General features: G+C 41.2%; 2 protein-coding genes across 4 annotated transcripts; both read right to left on the bottom strand.

Annotated features, from left to right (window-relative positions):
• Nucleotides 1-73: 73 nt before the first annotated feature.
• nxf1a (nuclear RNA export factor 1a) lies at nt 74-10,215 on the bottom strand. 2 transcript variants are annotated; one of them, XM_088294377.1, is made up of 23 exons: nt 10,057-10,215; nt 9,792-9,882; nt 9,215-9,265; nt 8,381-8,606; nt 8,038-8,170; nt 7,866-7,949; nt 7,624-7,728; nt 7,429-7,509; nt 6,540-6,609; nt 6,295-6,383; nt 6,085-6,192; nt 5,885-5,994; nt 3,328-3,364; nt 2,426-2,494; nt 2,237-2,292; nt 2,046-2,153; nt 1,689-1,747; nt 1,469-1,584; nt 1,341-1,383; nt 986-1,064; nt 605-787; nt 465-525; nt 74-380 (listed from the first exon to the last, which is right to left on the bottom strand). In XM_088294377.1, the coding sequence occupies exons 1-23, from the start codon at nt 10,081-10,083 to the stop codon at nt 342-344; spliced, it is 2,025 nt and encodes a 674-aa protein (XP_088150503.1). In that variant the 5' UTR covers nt 10,084-10,215; the 3' UTR covers nt 74-341. The 2 variants fall into 2 exon arrangements, with proteins under 2 accessions (XP_088150503.1, XP_088150505.1); XM_088294379.1 differs by lacking the exons at nt 9,215-9,265; nt 9,792-9,882; nt 10,057-10,215 and adding an exon at nt 9,335-9,582.
• A 417-nt stretch (nt 10,216-10,632) lies between these two features.
• On the bottom strand, nt 10,633-18,356 carry LOC148338558 (seipin-like). 2 transcript variants are annotated; one of them, XM_088292435.1, is made up of 10 exons: nt 18,140-18,356; nt 16,348-16,526; nt 15,452-15,701; nt 15,257-15,335; nt 14,750-14,893; nt 14,604-14,639; nt 13,398-13,532; nt 12,732-12,829; nt 11,370-11,490; nt 10,633-11,284 (listed from the first exon to the last, which is right to left on the bottom strand). In XM_088292435.1, the coding sequence occupies exons 3-10, from the start codon at nt 15,694-15,696 to the stop codon at nt 11,225-11,227; spliced, it is 918 nt and encodes a 305-aa protein (XP_088148561.1). In that variant the 5' UTR covers nt 15,697-15,701; nt 16,348-16,526; nt 18,140-18,356; the 3' UTR covers nt 10,633-11,224. The 2 variants fall into 2 exon arrangements, with proteins under 2 accessions (XP_088148561.1, XP_088148562.1); XM_088292436.1 differs by lacking the exon at nt 18,140-18,356 and adding an exon at nt 17,683-17,732.
• Between the last annotated feature and the right edge of the window lie 755 nt (nt 18,357-19,111).

Below are 19,111 nucleotides of genomic sequence, written 5' to 3'. Positions count from 1 at the left end.
TATTGTATTTGAGAAGTATGGGGCACAATGAATGCATTAGCTACTTTAAACATAAAACAAGAGGAACAAAATGTAAAATACCGGCAATGTTTTTTTTTTTATTACAATGAAAACATTATTTCTATACAGAGTGAATAAAAAAACAAAAACATCAAGTCTGAATTCCAAATAAGTTGCAGACACCTTTGGCAGCTAAAACAAAACCATGTCAACAAAACTTGTACAATATACTCAACCATTTTCTGCTACTTATCCAATAAGAGGCAAAAATAAAGTAAGAAAATTATCAACCAAACCAATGTATCAAGTTGTAATTTTTACATGAGGTATGAAGCAATGGTTCATTTGATGAATGCAACATCAGGGATTTTTCCTTCCGTCTGAAAAGAGAGCAAATAACAACAGTATTTTAGTGTTAATAATACATGTTGGCAAATGTAGATGTATCAAAACCAACTTGGTACCTGTAACTGTGTGAAGATTTGTGCTGCTTTGTTAAAGTCCCACTCATTGTCTTGTAAACACCTGCGACAAAGAACAAATGTTCAAACACTTGAAGACACCACCAATAGAATACGAGCAGACTCGAGATAAAGAGACTGACTTTTGGGACCATTCCAGGTTCATGCCCGACTTATGCGAGAAGGCCGTGAGCATCTCCTGCTGAGGTGCGGTAAGAGTGGGCACCGGGCTGGAAGACGGCGTCGGTGCGGGCGCCACGAAGGCCTTGCGGATTTCTTCTGTCGTGGCCATTCGGATGAAGAGATGGTCGTTGACGATACACAGGCTGCGGTACGCATTTGTAATGTTAGTGGTTCTTCGCAGAATATAAAGAATATATGCCAGTGGGTGTTGTTAAATTATCTGGCCGTACATGTTGCCTGGCCTATATGTTCCTCAAATGGTTATCACACTGTACCATCGATGCTATTCTTGAACCTTTCTATACTGTTTTGCCATGTTTGTAGGAAACAAAGCCGCTTACCCAGAATTTCCTGCAGGGACCGTGATGAAAACTCGAGAGAAGGCCATGGTAGAGTCTCGGGATTTCCCATTAACCGCAACTAAAAAAAAAAAACAAACAATGCAGAAATATATTTCTATAATATAAGTAGTATTCTAAGCTTTTGTGTCCAGGGATCACCTGACAGTAGAGAATTTTTTTTTCAAGGACACCATCAAAGTCTTATTACCAATTAAACAGAAGATGCCATATGGACTCAGGAAATAAAATGTTGCTTGTTTTTCCCCCCCCAAGAAAATCATTTCGTCACAACAATAAAGTTGTCATATTTTTCCAAGCCTAAGTTGTATTTTAACAACTGAATTTAAAAATTTACCTTCTTTGAAGACTCCGCTCACGGTGAATGACAGTAGCGTGTTCTGTGGAGAAATAGACAAGAGTAGTTCTAAAACAAAACAAAGAAAAAAAAAATCTTTTTCATGGCTGCCCAGAAGGAGCACTCACAGTGTAGGTATTGACGTCGATGGTGAAAGAGCCGATGTCATGCTGAGTTTTGGGCAGCTCGTTAATAAAAGCCACCACATTGAGACGTGTGTGCTTTAGTAATCTGAAGCGCACCGCTGTAAGGGAGATAGTTGCAGACATTGAGAACGTATGAGGCCATTACGTGATACAAAATGACAACACTATAACCAAAGTCCCATTTAAACCAATAAGAACTTACTGGAGTCTTTGATCCGTTTCAAGTTTCGACTGTCTTTGTGGTACTCTCCCAGACTTGACCTAAAAATACAAATTAAGTGGGAGAAAAAAAATTACTAGACGAGTAAACCAAACCTCCATTCATCGTGGTGGCACAATCCAGATCCAAATGAAATGGGTGAAAACGCAGCATTCAATAAACTCCTGAAACGATATTGCTAATTTAATCGCGCCTACCACTGGTAGTCAGACTGGACTGCAATCCCATTGTCGGGCATCTTTGCTTCATGCAATAATGGTAACAAAATAAACCGCTAGCCAGAACTGACGCCAACATTCAAGACAGTAAACGAAATGCTGTTTTTTTGGGGCATTTTACCTGGAAGGGTTTTGGTTGGAGAAAGGTGTTGTGATGGACAACGATGCCCCATCGTGGTAAGCATCCAGGAGAGGCTGTCTGTCCCCAGAGTCGTATATACCGTAGAATCTGACACAATCAAATGAAACACACGTTAAAGCGTTGCTGTGCCCCTTTGCAGTCATCTGTAGATTTTTCAGCCACAAACTTACTGTTGCAAGAATCGTAGGATAAGGCCCTTGATTTCATCCGAGCCAAAATAGCTGCCCTGGATTGTCGAATGAACACAAACGCATCGGTCAGACTTTTTTCAATTGTCAAGTTTTTCAACACAATACCAGTTGGCAAGACAATTGAAACTAAATGCCTTCAAGTACTTAGCATGAGACAAAACAAGTAACCTTGCAGTGGGGGATAGTGGTTGGTGTTTCCACGTCAAATCCAATGGGCGGAGGAAGGTCATTACCATCCTAAGGAAAAAAAATGAAATTCAAATGATATTTTACAAATGTCACGTTTCGATTCTTTCAATCTGCAGTGGTGCCCTGAAATACGATTGTAACTTATTCCGTGACAACTCTTATAAAGCAAAACATCGTTCCCCCATTGAAATAAATGGCAACGTCATTAACTTCCACGCCCCAAAACATCCAAATACCCGCAATGTCCTTTTTTATTTAGGACAATAGCACTCCTTTATTAATACTGACAATATTGACAATTAAAAGGAATGTAAAGGAATTAAACACTTTTTGTTTTGATTCAAAGGACAATGTGCAGGTCCTTCTGGTGTCCGCACCTCGGCCACCTGGGGTATAATAATACATACAGTCCCAGCAGCTCCCTCGTAAATTGTTTAACAGTCAGTCTTCGCAGAGGATAAAGATTCTGAGAGTATCATTATATTGTCTTTTGACATGTGTTGTTGCACCGTTTGTGTTCACTTACAGATGGTATTCCTCAGCTCTTCTATAGTGATTTTATGCGTTCGTACGAAAAGTACTTAAAGCAAAACTATGTTGGTTTTAAATACACAAAACGTAATTTTCATTGATTGCTTTTTTGTTGGACAGGAAACGTCACGTAAGCGTGTCAAACAGATTAAAGACATTTTGAAGAATTGTTTACTATCTGCACACTTACGTTTTAATTTTTTCCCTTGTAGGAAAAAACAAAGGACTGATCTTGCCTCAAGGGACATGCATCAAGTCACTTATATCTCAAGGCACCACCAAAACAAGTAACACAAATACGATGAAGGCTGTTAGTGGAGATTAAAATTCAGATCAAAAAGTAGACTCACAAGTTTAAGCAGGCGGGGAAACCTCTGCCGCACAGCACTGGCATGGGAAAAAAATCCAAAAGGCATCATTAGATCGTCGTCATAAAGGGAACAACGACAATAAATAGTATTTATTGCTTCAGGTAGCCGTCGCCTCTTTGGACTATTCGATACAACTGAGTAACTCAAGTTTAATGCTGCTACACTGCCACACTCTGGTGGTGTCAAAACAATTTTAAAAAGTCAGCATATGAAGCGGTCCGAAATTCTTGGCTCTAGGCTCTGGTCTTTCAGTGTAGACTTCACAAGTTCTCCTCGTGCTTGAGTAGGTTTTGTCAGTGTACTGCCCCTGCATTCCCAAAAACGTGCTTGGTTGGTTAATTGAATTGAATTATCTTAATTACCCAATAAAACAAAAGTGAGTGTGAATAGTTGTCTATGTGCATTGTTACTGACTGGCATGTCAGCTGGGATAGGCTTTCTGTCTCATCCGCGTCATGACACAGAACAAGATTAGCGGTCATTCATTCAATACTAATTAAGTGCAAAGCTTCTCTGCAAAATATCAAGGGAGCAAGGTGCTTAGTGAATGTCGTGCATGTTTGGCTGCAGAGGAGAATCAGTGTTTTTTGCTTTTTTGGTATTTTGAGCGAGTCAAGATTACTGCCACGATAAGCATGAAACAAGGAGATGTGGCGGAAGCTTGCAGAACGCACCCTTTCTGACTTAATTTTCAATTCGTGCTTTGACAATTATTATTAAATACATGTGTCTGAATCACATACTTTGTCATCATCTCATGCGGACATGTTGAAGATTCCCACATACAATAGAGCCCGGCAAATAATTAGCCACTCTAAAACATGCAGCGACACTGTTCCCATCCCCATGTGCACTTACCCACAGGTGTACTCACCCTCTTCCCCAATACGAACATGGGGAAGCGACAACCACACTTTTCTAGAAGCACATACACGCACACAAACACACTCAAAAACATAGAGCCTGTCTATGACTAGACTGCACTGGAAATCAGCAGGCGTGCTCCTTCTGTAGTCGTGAAACCAAGTTTTTGTTAAGTCTCATACTCGACGATGAGAAAGAAATAAGAGGGAAGGTGGAAGACAGAGACTAAATCGCGTGTACTCCACGAAGACCTGCGAGTAGATAAAGTGGATGAAGTGTGAGGAGAAGCACAGAGCAGAAGTTAGCATGAGAGGAGACTTGTCGCGACGTTATTATCGGCAAGAGAAACGGGGGGGAAAAGACGAGGGTTTCAGCATGAGCTGGGCCCATCTGCCCCCCCTGCTCATCCGTTAGCATTAGCCCCCCAGCAGCTGCCAAAGTAAATTAGCACTCTACTCAGCAATTTTAAAATGAGCAAAATCCTACAGTTCGAAAAGTCTAAGGTCAAAGCAGTTGAGGAGATCAGGCTAGTGATACCCTGCCATGCAGGATTGGATTTTTTTAAACATTTTTTTTGGGCGCTGATCAGTCACCAGCAGTACGGAAGAGGAGGGAGTGTTTTACTTCTTGAGGCCAGGTAAAGCATCAATACCCAGTTCAGAATGTTTCCGTCAGAGGCGCTTTCAAGCAAATTCATCCATTTCGATGAGCCAGCTGGTTGGCACATCACCCGCTTACTGACCAATGTGAATCTCCTTCCACCCATCGGCTTCTCCAGTCCAGTCCCGCTCCTCCATTGGTGGCGTGAGGCCGCGCACGCCGGGACTGAGGCTGAGTAATCGTGACTGTGCCTGCCTTAGGTTGTCCCAAAGTTTTGGAGGTGGGATCTTACCCGTCATGGGCTATCCAGCCTTCCATACTCGCCTGATACGGGAAGCCGAGTGGGTAAGGTTCTTAGGAGTCAAGGGGGAGTCACTGGCTGTGCATTTTTGTTACTTCATCCATACTTAAGTTAGGACATAGGTTTATGCCTCTCTCTTGTATACAGAACCACAACACAGTGGTGGAGCGCTGCTCAAGATCTTCCTTGCCATTTTGTCACAGCAGTCCATAATGTTACATGACATTCTGTCTATTCTAGGAATAGTAGCCTATGGTATGTTGGTGTTTCACTGCTGTTTACAGGAAGCCTGCATGGGATTTCAGCGGGGGGAGCGCTGGGCACAGCGCCACTGAGAACCTTAGAACAGAGCTTAAAGAAAGACCTCCCCACAGACACAGTTGGAAAAGAAAAGACTGCGCAAATTGAGACACTGGGGGGGGGGGGGGGGGTGTAGATTTGCATTTTCAATTCACATGTATAACAGTAAACCGCCAGGTTAGACAAAATATCCTGTATGTGTGGGAGGGGTATAATTGGCTTGGTTAAAAAGTTAATCTGGAACCAACTGAGATCCTGCAAAGAAATGAGCTCCTTACATGCAAACAGGGAATTAAATGAATCAGATGGCTCTGCTCAATCCAGTCACTCTTCCCTAATACGCTAGCAAACATCCTTTAATCAGGACAAAGGCTTCTTTTCGTCTTTGTGGACATGCTAGTCTTGCAGACATTTATACTTTTGTGTACAGAGCACAACCACTGATCTCAACTTCCAGAATGATCAACTAACCTGATGTACGAAGCCTGGTCTTTGAAGAGGTCACACAACGGGTTCCTGACCAGCCACAGCTCCACCAGCTTCAGGCCTTTGACTTTGTCCAGTTCCCGGTCTAACTTCAGCTAAACAGCAACAGTGTGATGGTCAGTGTGAAAACAGAAATACAACAAACACAACTATGTTGATAAAAAATGTGTGGTTTCCACACTCACCTCATTGTGGGAAAGGTTGAGGCTCTTCAAATTAGGCACTTTTGTAACCAATTCACTGAGTTCATCCAGTTTATGGATTCGGTTGTTGCTAAGGTTCAAGCTGGTCAGCTAGCAAGAGGAGACAAGCAGATTGAGAATTATTCGTATCGGACAAGCAGGCCTGGGTGTCAATTTAATATGAACATTCATTTTATGCATCTTCCACCATACCTCTGGAATGTTCTCTTCAATAATCTTGATGACAGCTTCCATATTTGTCCTCCTATTTAGGATGACTTCGACATTCTGGGAGACGAGGTCTGTCACGATAAAATGTGAATGACATTAAATGCTCAGTGACATATGTCAATAGCAGTCCTTTGTTTAGTACCCAAATAGAAATTAAGAGTACGCAATTAAACATGTTTGGAATAATACACTAATGGGCAGCAAAAGTATTGAGAATGCGTGCTTACCAGGGTCTGTCCGGATGTTGTTCAAGTCCAGAGCTTGTTGTGAGCCATCAAAACGTTTTGCCATACATTGCTGTTATAGAATCAAATAAAGATGATCAAAAATGAATTCTAAAAACCCAGCTCAGTGTTCATAGCACAGATGCGCCAATACTAATATCTATCGCAAACCTCTGTAGTCATCCCTGCACTCTGAAAAATATGCTCCGATAGTATGACATTGATACACCAGAACTGAGCAGCGTTAAGACCTTTAGAAAAACACTGTGCTTGCTAAATAACCCCGCCAGCAACACCCGAGCGGAGTTCATCATCTATTCTGTAGGGAGACTGTAGATTGAACTTTTCATCACGGACGATGAACTCTGCTTGGCTGTAAGCCAAGTTGCGAAAGTGGGCCATGTACAGTATCGAGCTCAGCTCTGCACTGCTCGGCTCCATCCGGGCCAGCAGTGTTCCCGCCATGAAGCAGCAGGTGCAGGACAGGTAGAGAAAACTAAGTACCGGTGTGATAATACACCACTTCAGTTGTCCTGCTAACGGTTTTATTTTGTAAATGAAATTCCTTTGTGTTACAGGCTCCACTTAAGTGAAATTTATAATTTATTAATGTCGGTAATAACAAGTCTAAAAAGTGTTGTACTTGAATAGTGAAATACGCCACGATCAAAATCGACATTTAAAACATAAGAGTTGTACAATGCTTGTGTTTTGTATTTCTGAACAATATTTGATTAAGGTAATTCACAACCAAAAGAAGTAACTGTATTATCAATTCTCTGTACTTGGTATTGGAAAGAACTCATTTTTTCCTAGGAGAGCGGTCAGAGAGGAATGACATTGATCACCTCGTTCAAAGACAAGACAAAATGTCTAAATTCTTTTAACTTACCTTCAAGTGCTCGAGATCAAGTAGCTTTAAGTCAGAGAGGAGGAAGTTAGGTGGATTGCTGCGATTGACGTGCACTTCCACCTTAACAAAGCAACATCACACCATTAAAAAGAGGCCCAGAAAACATTATTTGTGTATGAAAGGCTTCATTCACAGGTGATGTTTTGTTTTAAATGAATTAAATAATCAACACACCTTGTAACCGTCTGTGTCAGTAATCTTGTGGGAACATTTATGTAGAGCATTGGCTGCAATGGCATCATCCAAAAAGAAATGGGCCCTGTTGTGGTCAACGTAGTACTGGAAGAGCAAGGCGTAATGCAACAAAAACAACTTATCAAACCAAGAAATGACCTTTCTGGATTACACCAATGACGTGAGGGCTGACGAAATCTAACATTTACCAAATGGCACCCAACAAAGATGCTGCGCCTCACCTGAACAGGTGTGTAAGTTACAGAACAGATGTTCTGAAGCGCCGTCAATAACCATTTCTTGTCATATTTTTTTCCATGAGGAATCTAGGGAAAAACATGATTGACAAGAGACATGGAGATTAATAGCACAAATGAAAAGTGCAGCCGATGCACCAATTAATGTAATACACACAGTGACTTTGAACCAGGTACTGCGGTTTCGGCCTCCACCACCTCGGTCTCCTCTGAAGCTCCCTCTGCCACCACCTCCTTTGCCATGTCGCCTGTCTCGGCCATCTTTTCGAAAGGGCCTTCCATAGGGGGTGCTGGATAAAGAAATAAATACATTACAAAGAGAGATGTAGGAATTTGTTTAAACAAGTGTGGTTTTGTTAACAATCCAAGATGCTATCATGGATCGCAGAAAAAAAAGTATCCATAAATGTGAATTTAACATTTTACTGCACTTATATGGACGGCTTTAGGGACTGTAAGGGAAACTGTTGCTAAACAAACTATTAATTAGCCACACTAACAATCTGTTCTGATTGCTGTTGTCTTGACTGCTGTCATTCATTGTCACATCTCCATCAGTGTCTTCTAGTCTGGACCGTGGACCTGGACCGCCAAAGCCTCCTCCATTGCCACCAGCGCCGTGGCCGCCACGTTGCCGGTCTCTTCGGAAGCGGTCATGAGAGCGACCTTTATTGGAACTTCTGCCTTTACGGTTGCGATTGTTCGGTCCAGTGCGGTCGTCGTGCTCTGAAAGATAAACCAGTATTACCACCTGTGTACTGTATCACCTGTTTAGATCAAAACCACACATAGCATTGTCGATATCAATATAATGCTATAATATATAATGGTGCTACTGTTGACAATAGTATGACGTGACCATTTAAATCACAGCTGTCAAACACAGTACCCTAAACCTTAGAAAAACTGGAGATGAATTGAACTACACTTACTACAAAGTGACCTGTAACAGAAAAGAATTTGACAGGCCTGAATAAATATATTGTTTCAACAATTTATTTAAAAGGGATTTTGGGCACAACATGTTTACAAGTTCTAGAAATTATAATAAGGGAAGGCGAGTTGGAATTATAGTAGATGGTTTAATAACACACAATGAGACACACGTTTAGCTTTAGCAGGCCACATAACATGTGTCAGGCCTTGAGTTTGACACCCGTGATTTCACGTGAATCTACACTGCATGTGTAAGAAAAAATGCAGCTAACAAAGTATGATTTATAGTGACAGAACGGACCGGGCAATGCTTTAAAACTCGCTCTTCAAACCGTGATTACATAATCTAGTCCAATAATAGAGCTATTTGATAAAAGGCCGAGGATGAAAAGGGTTACCTCCTGAAGTCATGAAACCAGTGCATCTAACCTCCCTTGTCAGCATACAGCCTGAATAAACAAGGCACCAGAAAAGAAAGGCGGCGTAAGATTTAAGACGACCTGAAACACATTACTTACCAAAGTAATGGGCACCTTCCGCCATCTTTTTGCGAGAGAGTTATGAAATAACACACCAAAACAGCCGCGGTCGTGCAAGTTCTTTTAAGGCTGGCTGATAACGTGAATTGCGTTAACTTATTTCCGCACCAAAATGTCAACGTTACAAAGAAGAAAGAGCACAGTGGGCCGTTACCAGGCTAATAGCTCACAACCGAGCAAGCTTCGAAGCCTTCTGTTCGATACTAAAATGGCGGATGTGTACACTTTCAGCTTCCGGGTTACGTTATGGAAGCGCTACGTCACGTCATTACACATTTGCGCATGCGCCTGACGGGAATGACGTACACCACCTGATAGGCTGACTCCCAACCATTGTACAAAAACACTAACATTAAAATATTAGGTGAAAATATATTAATGAGATTCCTTGCATATATTTCCGAATTAATGGGAGTTAAGGTCAAAATTAACTTACTCTGGTTTAGCGTTCGTGTCACCTGCAGATTGGGGACACGTTTCCACTGCGTGTCCATGTCGTAAGGCACACATCTACCTACCGGGTTTACCTACATTGGCAAGAAAAACAAGTAACAAATAGCAAAACTATCTGTTCTCCAAAAAAAACGTCAAATAGGCAAAACACTGTCAGTTGACAAGCCCTGGTTTCAGTCTCCGACGTTAGCTTTAGCTAGCCTCCGTATTTTGCCCATTCTGTTACATGTACACAATTGTGGACTCACCAAGAACATTTTCAACATTGTCCACATATTGTTGGTTAATATTTCTTCCGGTGTTTGTGACGCGACGAAACGACAAAACAACGATATAGTCGTTTTTTTACCCAATGCACACGTAAACGTCACGCAGGTCGTCCCGCAATTCCGTTCGGTGAAATATCAAATGGCGCCACATTGTGACGTCACTATTATTTAGTTACACCATATTTGAATGTTATTCAAATGTGTATTTGAATATTATACTTGTGACCAGTTTACATCCCATTCTAATACATTCATGTACGACATGATCAGAACGGATATTTGCCAGAATACAATCAAAACAAACAACAAAAAACACGGTAATGTTACTACTAGATGAGGCTCTTACTAAAGATCACACAGTCAATGAGGCCCTACTGGGAGTAGATGGACTTCGTAATGTTTCTATATTATGTTTGTGTTTTGTCCAATGAACTGCATATGTTTGAGTTGCTGTTTTAATGCAAGGCAGAACTTGCATCTGACAATAAAGTATTAATTACAGTAGTATCTATCCATCCATCCATTTCGAGCATTGTGACAAGCTTGTGTGGTCAACAGACAACACATCCGTCTGTCCGTAAGTAAAGGGACCATGAATAATGGGAAGATTATAGGATAAATGATGATCCTGGGCAATTGTCCTATATTGTGGGAGACCCTGGGCAAATTAAATGGTGGAACATCGTGTCTAAAACTTGATTGCCCCCCCCAAAAAAATCCAAAATACATAAAACATAATGGAAGCAGCACAGCAAAAATACAATACAGTACAGAAAAATACAGAACAGAATACATTAATTGAATTTCAAGGAACAAATTATATAGAATTAAAACAAAAATAATTGTAGGACAGTACTTGAGAACGATGTGACGTGTTCTTTCAGTTTCAGGAATGTCCCATTTAACAGAATTTTTCTTCATACAAAGCAAAACAGTCTGCTGCAAGGAAAACAGCCACCTGTACCTTTAATTTACCACAATATAATTATTTTTCCAGCTCAAGTAAAACCCCTTTATTAAGTGGAAACGGTCATAGAATGTCATAGGACGATAAAAAAGGAACACATTACAACTTTCAATTTATGTATACTTCATGCGAAAGTGTGGGCTGGTCATCATTCACGCACAGCTTAAAGGTAAAAACGGCTCAAGTAGGCATACTGTGGTTGTCTCCATTTCCCAACATGCCCGCTGCATTTATTTGGTCCTGCCAACAACAAAAGTAATTTAAAATCAACTCATCAACTTTGAATGAATATAATCAGTATGCATGCATAAAGAATGCCGCTCACATTATCTGGTCTGCCCAATAGCAGCCTCATGTAGCTGAAAACCAAGAGGACGCTGAGGAAGATGAAATTACTGGACATGCCCACGACAGCTGACAGGACAGGGAAGTTGAAAAGCAAGTACCTGAAAAATGAAAACATCTTCTATTAACGGAACAGACCAGTTTAAATAGTTTATATTTTTTATCTTGAAATGTGTTTATATGGTCAATAAATCAATCAATAATTCAATCAATCAAAAATCAGCAGCATTGTCTCATTAATATACATATGCATATTAACGCTTCCGACGTGACTTTCTTCCAAAATATTGTTTCGTCCTAATATTTTCTGATAATAATTATTACGTCTACCCTTGCACAGATACATTTTGGTGGTAATTGGTCATGTTTTACAGACGTATAGTTGTAACGTAAATCGCATTGAAGGCTCGCAGGGTGACTGCATTGTCAGCCATTGCATTGGCTCTCTTTTTTTCACCTTTCTCCTGGGAAGAACATGAAACCTGACGATAGGAGTGACATCTAAATTATGGGAATAATTGACATCATCTGGCATTTTTAATCACAGAATAGACCGGTAAACAAGACTGAAATGAACAGTCTGGTGAACGCGCGACGTCACAGGGACAACGTGAAGCGGTCCAAAATGTCAAATATGGCTGCATGTTTTGATACTTGGTCGGCTTTAACTTTTTTTTTTCTCAGGAAATCAAATGCCATTAATGTTTACGCTTTTATTTCACACACACACACACACCCACGCACCCACCCACGCCCACCCCCCCCACACACGCACTGACTAATCAAATGCTGGTCATCTTAATATATACATTTAGGGTCTAAATAATTCTTAGCCTGGCTCAAGTTGAAGTTAATTTTGTTGAGCAGGTATCTTCTGTTTCTAAAGGACCAAAATTATATTTCACCATATGCACAATAGACTAGTTGTCAGCACGTCTGCTTCACAGTTATGAGGTTATGGGTTCAAATCTCAACTATTGCCATTTTTGCATCCTCGCCTAGGGACATGGAAGCTTAAAAAGATTCAAGGAATTTGGTCATAACAATGATTATGATTTGTGCAGTAAGTCCCAAAACTAGTGAAAATAACAAATAACAACAAAACAAGATAAAAAAAATACATTAAAAATGTAAAGGAAATGCTCAATTAATTTTTTTGAATGGGCGGAGAGTGAAAATGCAGAGGCTAGAACAGCACTTTTACAGCATTTTGTCCTTAAAGAAAATATTTTGTTATTAACATAAAAAAAAAAATTGTTGTTGTTGCCATTTTCTTATGTGATTTCCAGCTAAAAGATACCCGTTTGACAAAATCAAAACAATTCGGATATTCCCCTCTCACCTGACACCAGTGAAATAAGCGTGGATGTAGAGCTGGGACGAGTAGATCTGCACCTTGCTGGACAGGATCTCAATGACGGCTGTGGCTGAAGGGGAGTACTATTCACAAGGAAGGAAAGAGACATTGAGGTTTTTAACAATCTAAATTAGATCTTAAAGAGGAAGTTAACTCAAAAATATACTTAACAAGAATATGTGCTATAAAACCTCATTAGTCTAAACATGGCATTCTGTTTAATATTGCATTTGTGGAATATGAGTTACGCAGCAAAATCCCACGGATTTTATCCATCCCAGGGGGCGGCCATTTTGACACGTCTGAACATGACATCACAGTTGCTCAGGGATCGGATAACGATCAATCACGGCTCACCTGTTTTCTGAAGCTCCGCCGTGATTGGTCATTAGCTGAGCCCTGAGCAACTTCAATGTTATTTTCATTTGACAGAAGTGAAAAAAATGGCTGCCCCTTGTGCACAAAAACAGGCGGCTTTTGCTGCTTAACTCATATTCCACAAACGAAATGTTAATCACAGTGCAGTGTTTCGACGAGTAGGGCTACATAGACCACAATCTTGTAAAAAAAATAATTTGGGGTTGGCTTCTTCTTTAATACTCAAGTTTGCTTACTATTGGATTAATTGATTGTTATAAATGTGGCACTCACTGGGTCGTCCGTGTATTCTGAGAAGAGTTCCACCCCCAACACTTGCTTCTGCTCAGAAACTCCACTTATGAGCACGGGGAAGAACAGCAGCGTTGACATGGTCCTCAGAAGGTTGGACCGGTACCGCAGCATACTCTGAAACACGAGTGTCACATCACCGTTGTTTCAGTAAACACTCCAACAAAGTCACAATGTCACATTTAGGACTTGACCATGAGATATGGTCACTTGAAATTGATTAATACTGTAAAGTAGATTGCAGAGCTGGGCACTCGACCATTTTTGCCGGTCAGTCCCCCACCCTCTGGCCATTATCTTTGTACTCTTCCGGCCTTAACCCTCCAGCCTGATTCCTACAAATTGTCGGCACTCACCCCTAATATGAAATTGAACAAGAAATTAAATCTTTTGTCATCTGCTTAATTCTAAAAACATGTCTGTGAGCAAGCGGGTCTGGAATCCAAACTCCAGCCACCTGGAATGCATCAAAGTCTCCTATTATGTCAAACCCGGAAGGTAAGCAGAGCTGCAGCATTAGCATAGATAGGCATCAGCAAACAATGTGACCAACATTAGGTTCTGATAACAAGCGCATATTAAAATGCTTGGCTAAGTCGTCGACCTAGGGCTAAGGGGTATTTGTGTTTGTCATGCAACATTGAGCAGCCGCTCACTTTATCGCATGCACTAGCTCTGCAATTGGTTGTTATGGTAACAAGGCTGTATTTGTGATGGACAAATGTCAGAACCCTTTCATTAAGACATCTGGGAACAGTTTTTAATCTCCTTTAGGACTTTACCGTACAACATTCCCCGCTTATTCATGATTCACTACTCACAGATTCACGTACTTTATTTGAGGATTTTTTTTCCTCTACCCTCTGTTAGTATAAAAAATGCTGTTTTTCTGCTTCAGCAAAAGCATCATCTAATATAAAAGCATTGCTTTGGCGCCATCTTGTGGCCTCATTGTGTGGCAGTGGATTGAGGAGCTTCCTGGAGTCCTTTGGACCAGTTTGTGGCTTAAATTCTTCGATTGAGGGGGCGTCAATTACAGCTGCGGATATTCACCAACACTTTAAGACAATCAGTAGAGGACAAAATAAAAGCACAAAAATCTAGACATGCTATATTTGAGCCAAATTACTGACATAGGTCTCATAAAAGCAGCATGCTGTTTGAGCAGGTTATTAGTGCTATACTCACAAAGCGAGAGCTGGAAGCGGACGACAGCTGCCTTGCCTGAGAAACACACAACGCAGCAGTGAATCAGCAGAATCAGCACAAACATGCTTATTAAAATACAGGACTCGTCAACTGGAGCTGAACGAAGGAGTCTGCAGGCCACTCACGGAACGAGCGGACGTCGCCACTTGGGCTCCGTCACGAGAGAAGCAGGTCGTCCTGATCATGAACATCCCAATCTCCTGGTTGGTCTCGGAATCAGGCATGTCCAGCTGGAGAGTTATTTGATAGGTCTGGCCGAATGTTAACACCTGAACATAATGAATAACTTTTAAATGGCTGATGTATTTTTTTTTTATAGAGGGCAGAGTAGCATAAGACAAAAGCTCCATACCCCAATTTGTATTTTATATTTAAAATAAATTAGAATATCGTGTAGAACATCATTCAGTCTGTCCATTCCAAAAGGGAAACTCAAATAAGATTCTTAATCTACATCATCATAAAACTACAAAGTAAACCAAGCCTTGAACGGACTTCTAATCCTAATATTAACCCTAAAGGATGAGTACTCGTGTAATTAGGTAGTTGAATCTCAACAAATCAAACTTTTAAACCAAAAAGCATGGAATGAAATAAAGTGACATGTGCTCACACACAGAAATTGCACATACAGGTCTGTTGTTTCTCATCAGGGAGACATTGGCCACGGGATACGAGCACATGAAAGACTTTGAAGAGTCACAGCCTGTCCTGCAAAAGCGAAAATATTCATTTGAACGATATGTGGAGAAGTGTGGCCGAAGGACCTCATTCAGACTGAGTGAAATGTTTAATTTCCTGATGCCCTTGAACGCCACACCACTCACCTGTAGTAATAGTGCACCGGAGTCGAATAAGCCGCCAGAGGCATATAGGAGTAGTAGAAGCTCCCATACACAAAGGCGGAGATCCAGAGGAGCAGCGCCAGCACCGAGAGCAAGGCGATGCCCTGCACGACCCTCTGACGGACACGGGTAACCGCCCTGATAGCGGCATCGTTCAATCTCATCAGCAAAGCACCAAAAAAGTCAAACGGTTCATTTCCAGACTGCATGCGATTTGCTCGATCCATTAAAACTAAAAAAAAAAAAGAAATGTAAGAGGAAAAAAGCAATCAGTTTAATCACAGTGCGGACAAAAACATTTCCTTGTGCTGATGAAGACGCAAATACTTCTGAGGACCAAACAAACACACATTCATTGGACGGAGAAATGTGAAATCAGCGAATCAAATTTCTGGTCACAAGCAGAACACTTTTACATCAGATGACTTCAGATGGATCAAAAGTTGGGCTGTTTGATTTGGAAGCAAAAGTCTGCCAATGAACCATCACTGACTTTTGTCGTGTGTATTTTACTTATTCAGGCAAGCAAATGTTGTTAAGGAGCTCACTACCAAACAAATTAGGGAATACAAATAAAACAGCAACACTTAGGAGTTTGGACACATCCCCCTCTGAATAGCTAAAGCAAACGGTTTCCATTTGAAATAACTTTGTAAAGATTAACACTGGTGGATGAGTGGCGGTCTTGTGACTGAAAGGCCATCGGTTTGATCCCTGATCTTACAAAAGTTTGATTGCTCATCCCCAGTTTCTGTTTATGCTATGTCATCATGGTGTCAATGTGGCAACATTACAGTGAACAGGGACGAGTTGATGGTTTAAAAGGCACGACACACAGCCCGGATATCTAATATATGAAATAATATATCCTATTTTACCTTTGTACTCTGATGCTCCATGAACAGCAATGAGAATCAAGTTTTGGTCTCTGGCTCAACACAGTCTGGATGAAATGTTGTGAACAGGACTGTAACCTCCCCAATTCCGAGCTCCTCAGAAAGAGTTTGAGTCCAACCCTCTGACCACAGATCTAATTGCTGCCAACTGGAACACAGTTCTACAGAAGACATGACAGAGTTGCAACTGCTTTACACACTATTTTTGAGATGCTGAACGTATATCGGAATGTTTCTTGTATGCAATATGTCAACTGACGCAGCAGAGGTGGCTCTTACTAAATATGATATTTATAGTTTATGACGAGTAATATCACAAATTGCTCATTGAAAGGCAATCGGCTCTCTTAGTTACATGAATCAAAGAAAATGCCACTTTTAAGAAGTTTCGATTGTTTGTTGTTGTGGTCTGTTTTGTTTATTTATATATGTATATATATATATATAAAAACAAGGAGGTATCTCCTTCAGTGTAAAGTACATCAAAAGGTGTAAATAATTAAATCTAGGAGATCAAACTCATTACAATGGCTATATTCAATATCAAAGTGAAGTTTTTGTTACCTATTTCAACTGAGTAACAAAAGACGACATTATACACAAGACCTCATGTTTGAGCGCTTATATCTTGACTCTTGCGATCAGGGAGAGACTTGAGTGCTTCGGTCTGACATTTATAGCCACAAGATGTAAAGTTTAATTCAAAATCACAGTCTCCTCTGCATCCAAGCGAACGCAAAGCAATCATTTTATACGATGAGATTGCCTTTGCTTGCAGGATCCACTGAGGGGAGTGTGGAGATTGTTGTTGTTTATGCAGCCTACAGGCATTGTGGGATGTCTTCTGTGGTTTTTGACTGCGCGAAGAGAGAAAAGACATCACTGGAAGGGAGCAGATGCTACATAAGAGATGTGAGACAGTGAGAAGTGCATCGTGAATAATAAAAGGAGCTCTTCTAGCGATGAAAACAGATGTTAGTTGAATGGAGCGCATTGTGAAAGCAGTTATTTTGACAAGGTGTTCTTCCATGTGAAAACAATGCCCAACAATGTCACTAATTAGCATTAAAAAGCCAAACCAAAACTGTTGTTGCCTTTGTGACATCTTGGGTCAATCTGCACCATCCAACATGAAAGCTGCATCAAAATTTCATCCTTTAAGAATAATGCTCAGCTTAGAGGTATTAATTTAACAGCTTCTGTGGTTGCTGATGAGCAATTCTACCCAAAAACTGCATTCCTGATTTCCCAAAATGGAGGACCATTACATTTCTGTACAAATCTTGACAAGGATTTTCAGTGGGGAATTTATTTTACCCTCTGCCCTTAAAGTCCACATGGAGTTGTAAAAGTAAGCTACCAGTTCCAGCAGTGGAAAAAAATATGCATGTAGTAGTTGGCATCCACTTTGTAAAGTACCTTATCGCCACCTACAGGAATGGAGTGGAACAGTAATATCTCACACGTCAGCTACATCCGTGTTCTGCTTCTCCAATTTGGCTACAAGAATTTGATCAACCAATCAGAGGGTGGAAAATACTGATCTTATTGTAATTCAGATGGGTAGCCTGTGACGTGAATTTTAACACTGTTTGGTTTGAGAAATAGTCCGACTGCTTATGTACTTTTCCGGAGGCTCATATCCATCAGCCTCTGACAACATGATAATCCCTCTCATGAGAAATCGCCTCCCTCAGTAGTTACTTCCATTCATGTCTTCACCCCTATTTTCTCTTCCTTTCCCTCCGTACCCTTTCACTGACAGTTTGCTCACCATCATGTTGTTCTTTTCAGAACTGACAGCTTCGTAGATAACCCTTGCACTTATGGTCCGGTCACCCTAGTGCGCTGCCTTATCCAAGGCTTGGGTGCAAGGACTGCCCAAGGGTCCCTTGGAGGCGACTGCTCCTGCTGAGAAGTGTCTGGCAGGGATGGGATGGGGCCACAAGCCAGGCTGGGTGTCGCGCTCAGTACGGCTTTATGCCTCGGCCTCTTGGGTGGCTTGGGATGAAAGAGACAGAAGGGCACCTCAGCAGGGGGGCTGGAGTGAATTGACGCAGTCAGTTGAATTAGCGGTAGATGCGTAGGGTAGGACGAGGCTTGACATTCAACATTTACAACGAACTGCACGTTGCAACTTAGACCTGCTAATTGCAGAGAACGAAGGGACGTCCACTCACCAGCAAGCATGGCACCGCCATTTTTGGTCTTTTTCATTGGAACTTTAAATTTCTTTCAGTTCATCTCAGTCTGACAAGTCACTCACCAGTATACAGTAATTGCTCATCTGACCAATTTCATGCCACTTGATCTCATTTGGGTGGGCTTGAAACTATATACCATATGGATGCCCATGCAGTCTATTTTTGGCGCACTAAATTCTCTTTTTCAAATTTACACAGTGAGATGAAGCGCGCGAACACGCTACAATTAAACATAAAATGCTGATTGTCCAGATTATAATTCGTGTTTTTTTAGTAATTTCTTTAACTCTTGTAAATTAGCTGTTCTGTCGTTTTTTTCTCTCCAATATAAAGTAAACGCCTGTTCAAATAATCAGGTTTAGGACCCTAAAGTAAATCTCAAATCCGTTCCCCACCTTGGAACCAGAGGCTCCCCGCCCATCTACCCCCTCCATGACGGTCCCACGGTGAGTGCTCCCCGGCACGGTCCATTGTTCTTCGGCAGCTTTCACCGTAACTAAGCATCAATGTGTCGAGCGTGAGGGAGCAACTTCCGGTTTTAC

The sequence above is a fragment of the Idiotropiscis lumnitzeri genome, chromosome 4 (genome assembly GCF_059441095.1).
Source record: "Idiotropiscis lumnitzeri isolate Australia: NSW breed Sydney's pygmy pipehorse chromosome 4, RoL_Ilum_1.0, whole genome shotgun sequence".
Taxonomy (NCBI): domain Eukaryota; kingdom Metazoa; phylum Chordata; class Actinopteri; order Syngnathiformes; family Syngnathidae; genus Idiotropiscis; species Idiotropiscis lumnitzeri.
This window is presented reverse-complemented; position numbering and strand designations above follow the sequence as displayed.

Excerpts from the sequence above, each read along its gene's own strand:
- nxf1a (XM_088294377.1), bottom strand. The coding sequence starts at position 10,083 with ATGTGGACAATGTTGAAAATGTTCTTG. Across the intron at positions 9,266-9,791 it reads GACACGAACGCTAAACCAGA|GCTGTATGCTGACAAGGGAG; the intron begins GTAAGTTAATTT and ends TTGTTTATTCAG. Across the intron at positions 8,607-9,214 it reads TGGTTTCATGACTTCAGGAG|AGCACGACGACCGCACTGGA; the intron begins GTAACCCTTTTC and ends TTTATCTTTCAG.
- LOC148338558 (XM_088292435.1), bottom strand. The coding sequence starts at position 15,696 with ATGGATCGAGCAAATCGCATGCAGTCTGGAAATGAACCGTTTGACTTT. Across the intron at positions 15,336-15,451 it reads CCGGTGCACTATTACTACAG|GACAGGCTGTGACTCTTCAA; the intron begins GTGAGTGGTGTG and ends TCGCTTTTGCAG. Across the intron at positions 11,285-11,369 it reads TATTGGGCAGACCAGATAAT|GACCAAATAAATGCAGCGGG; the intron begins GTGAGCGGCATT and ends TGTTGTTGGCAG.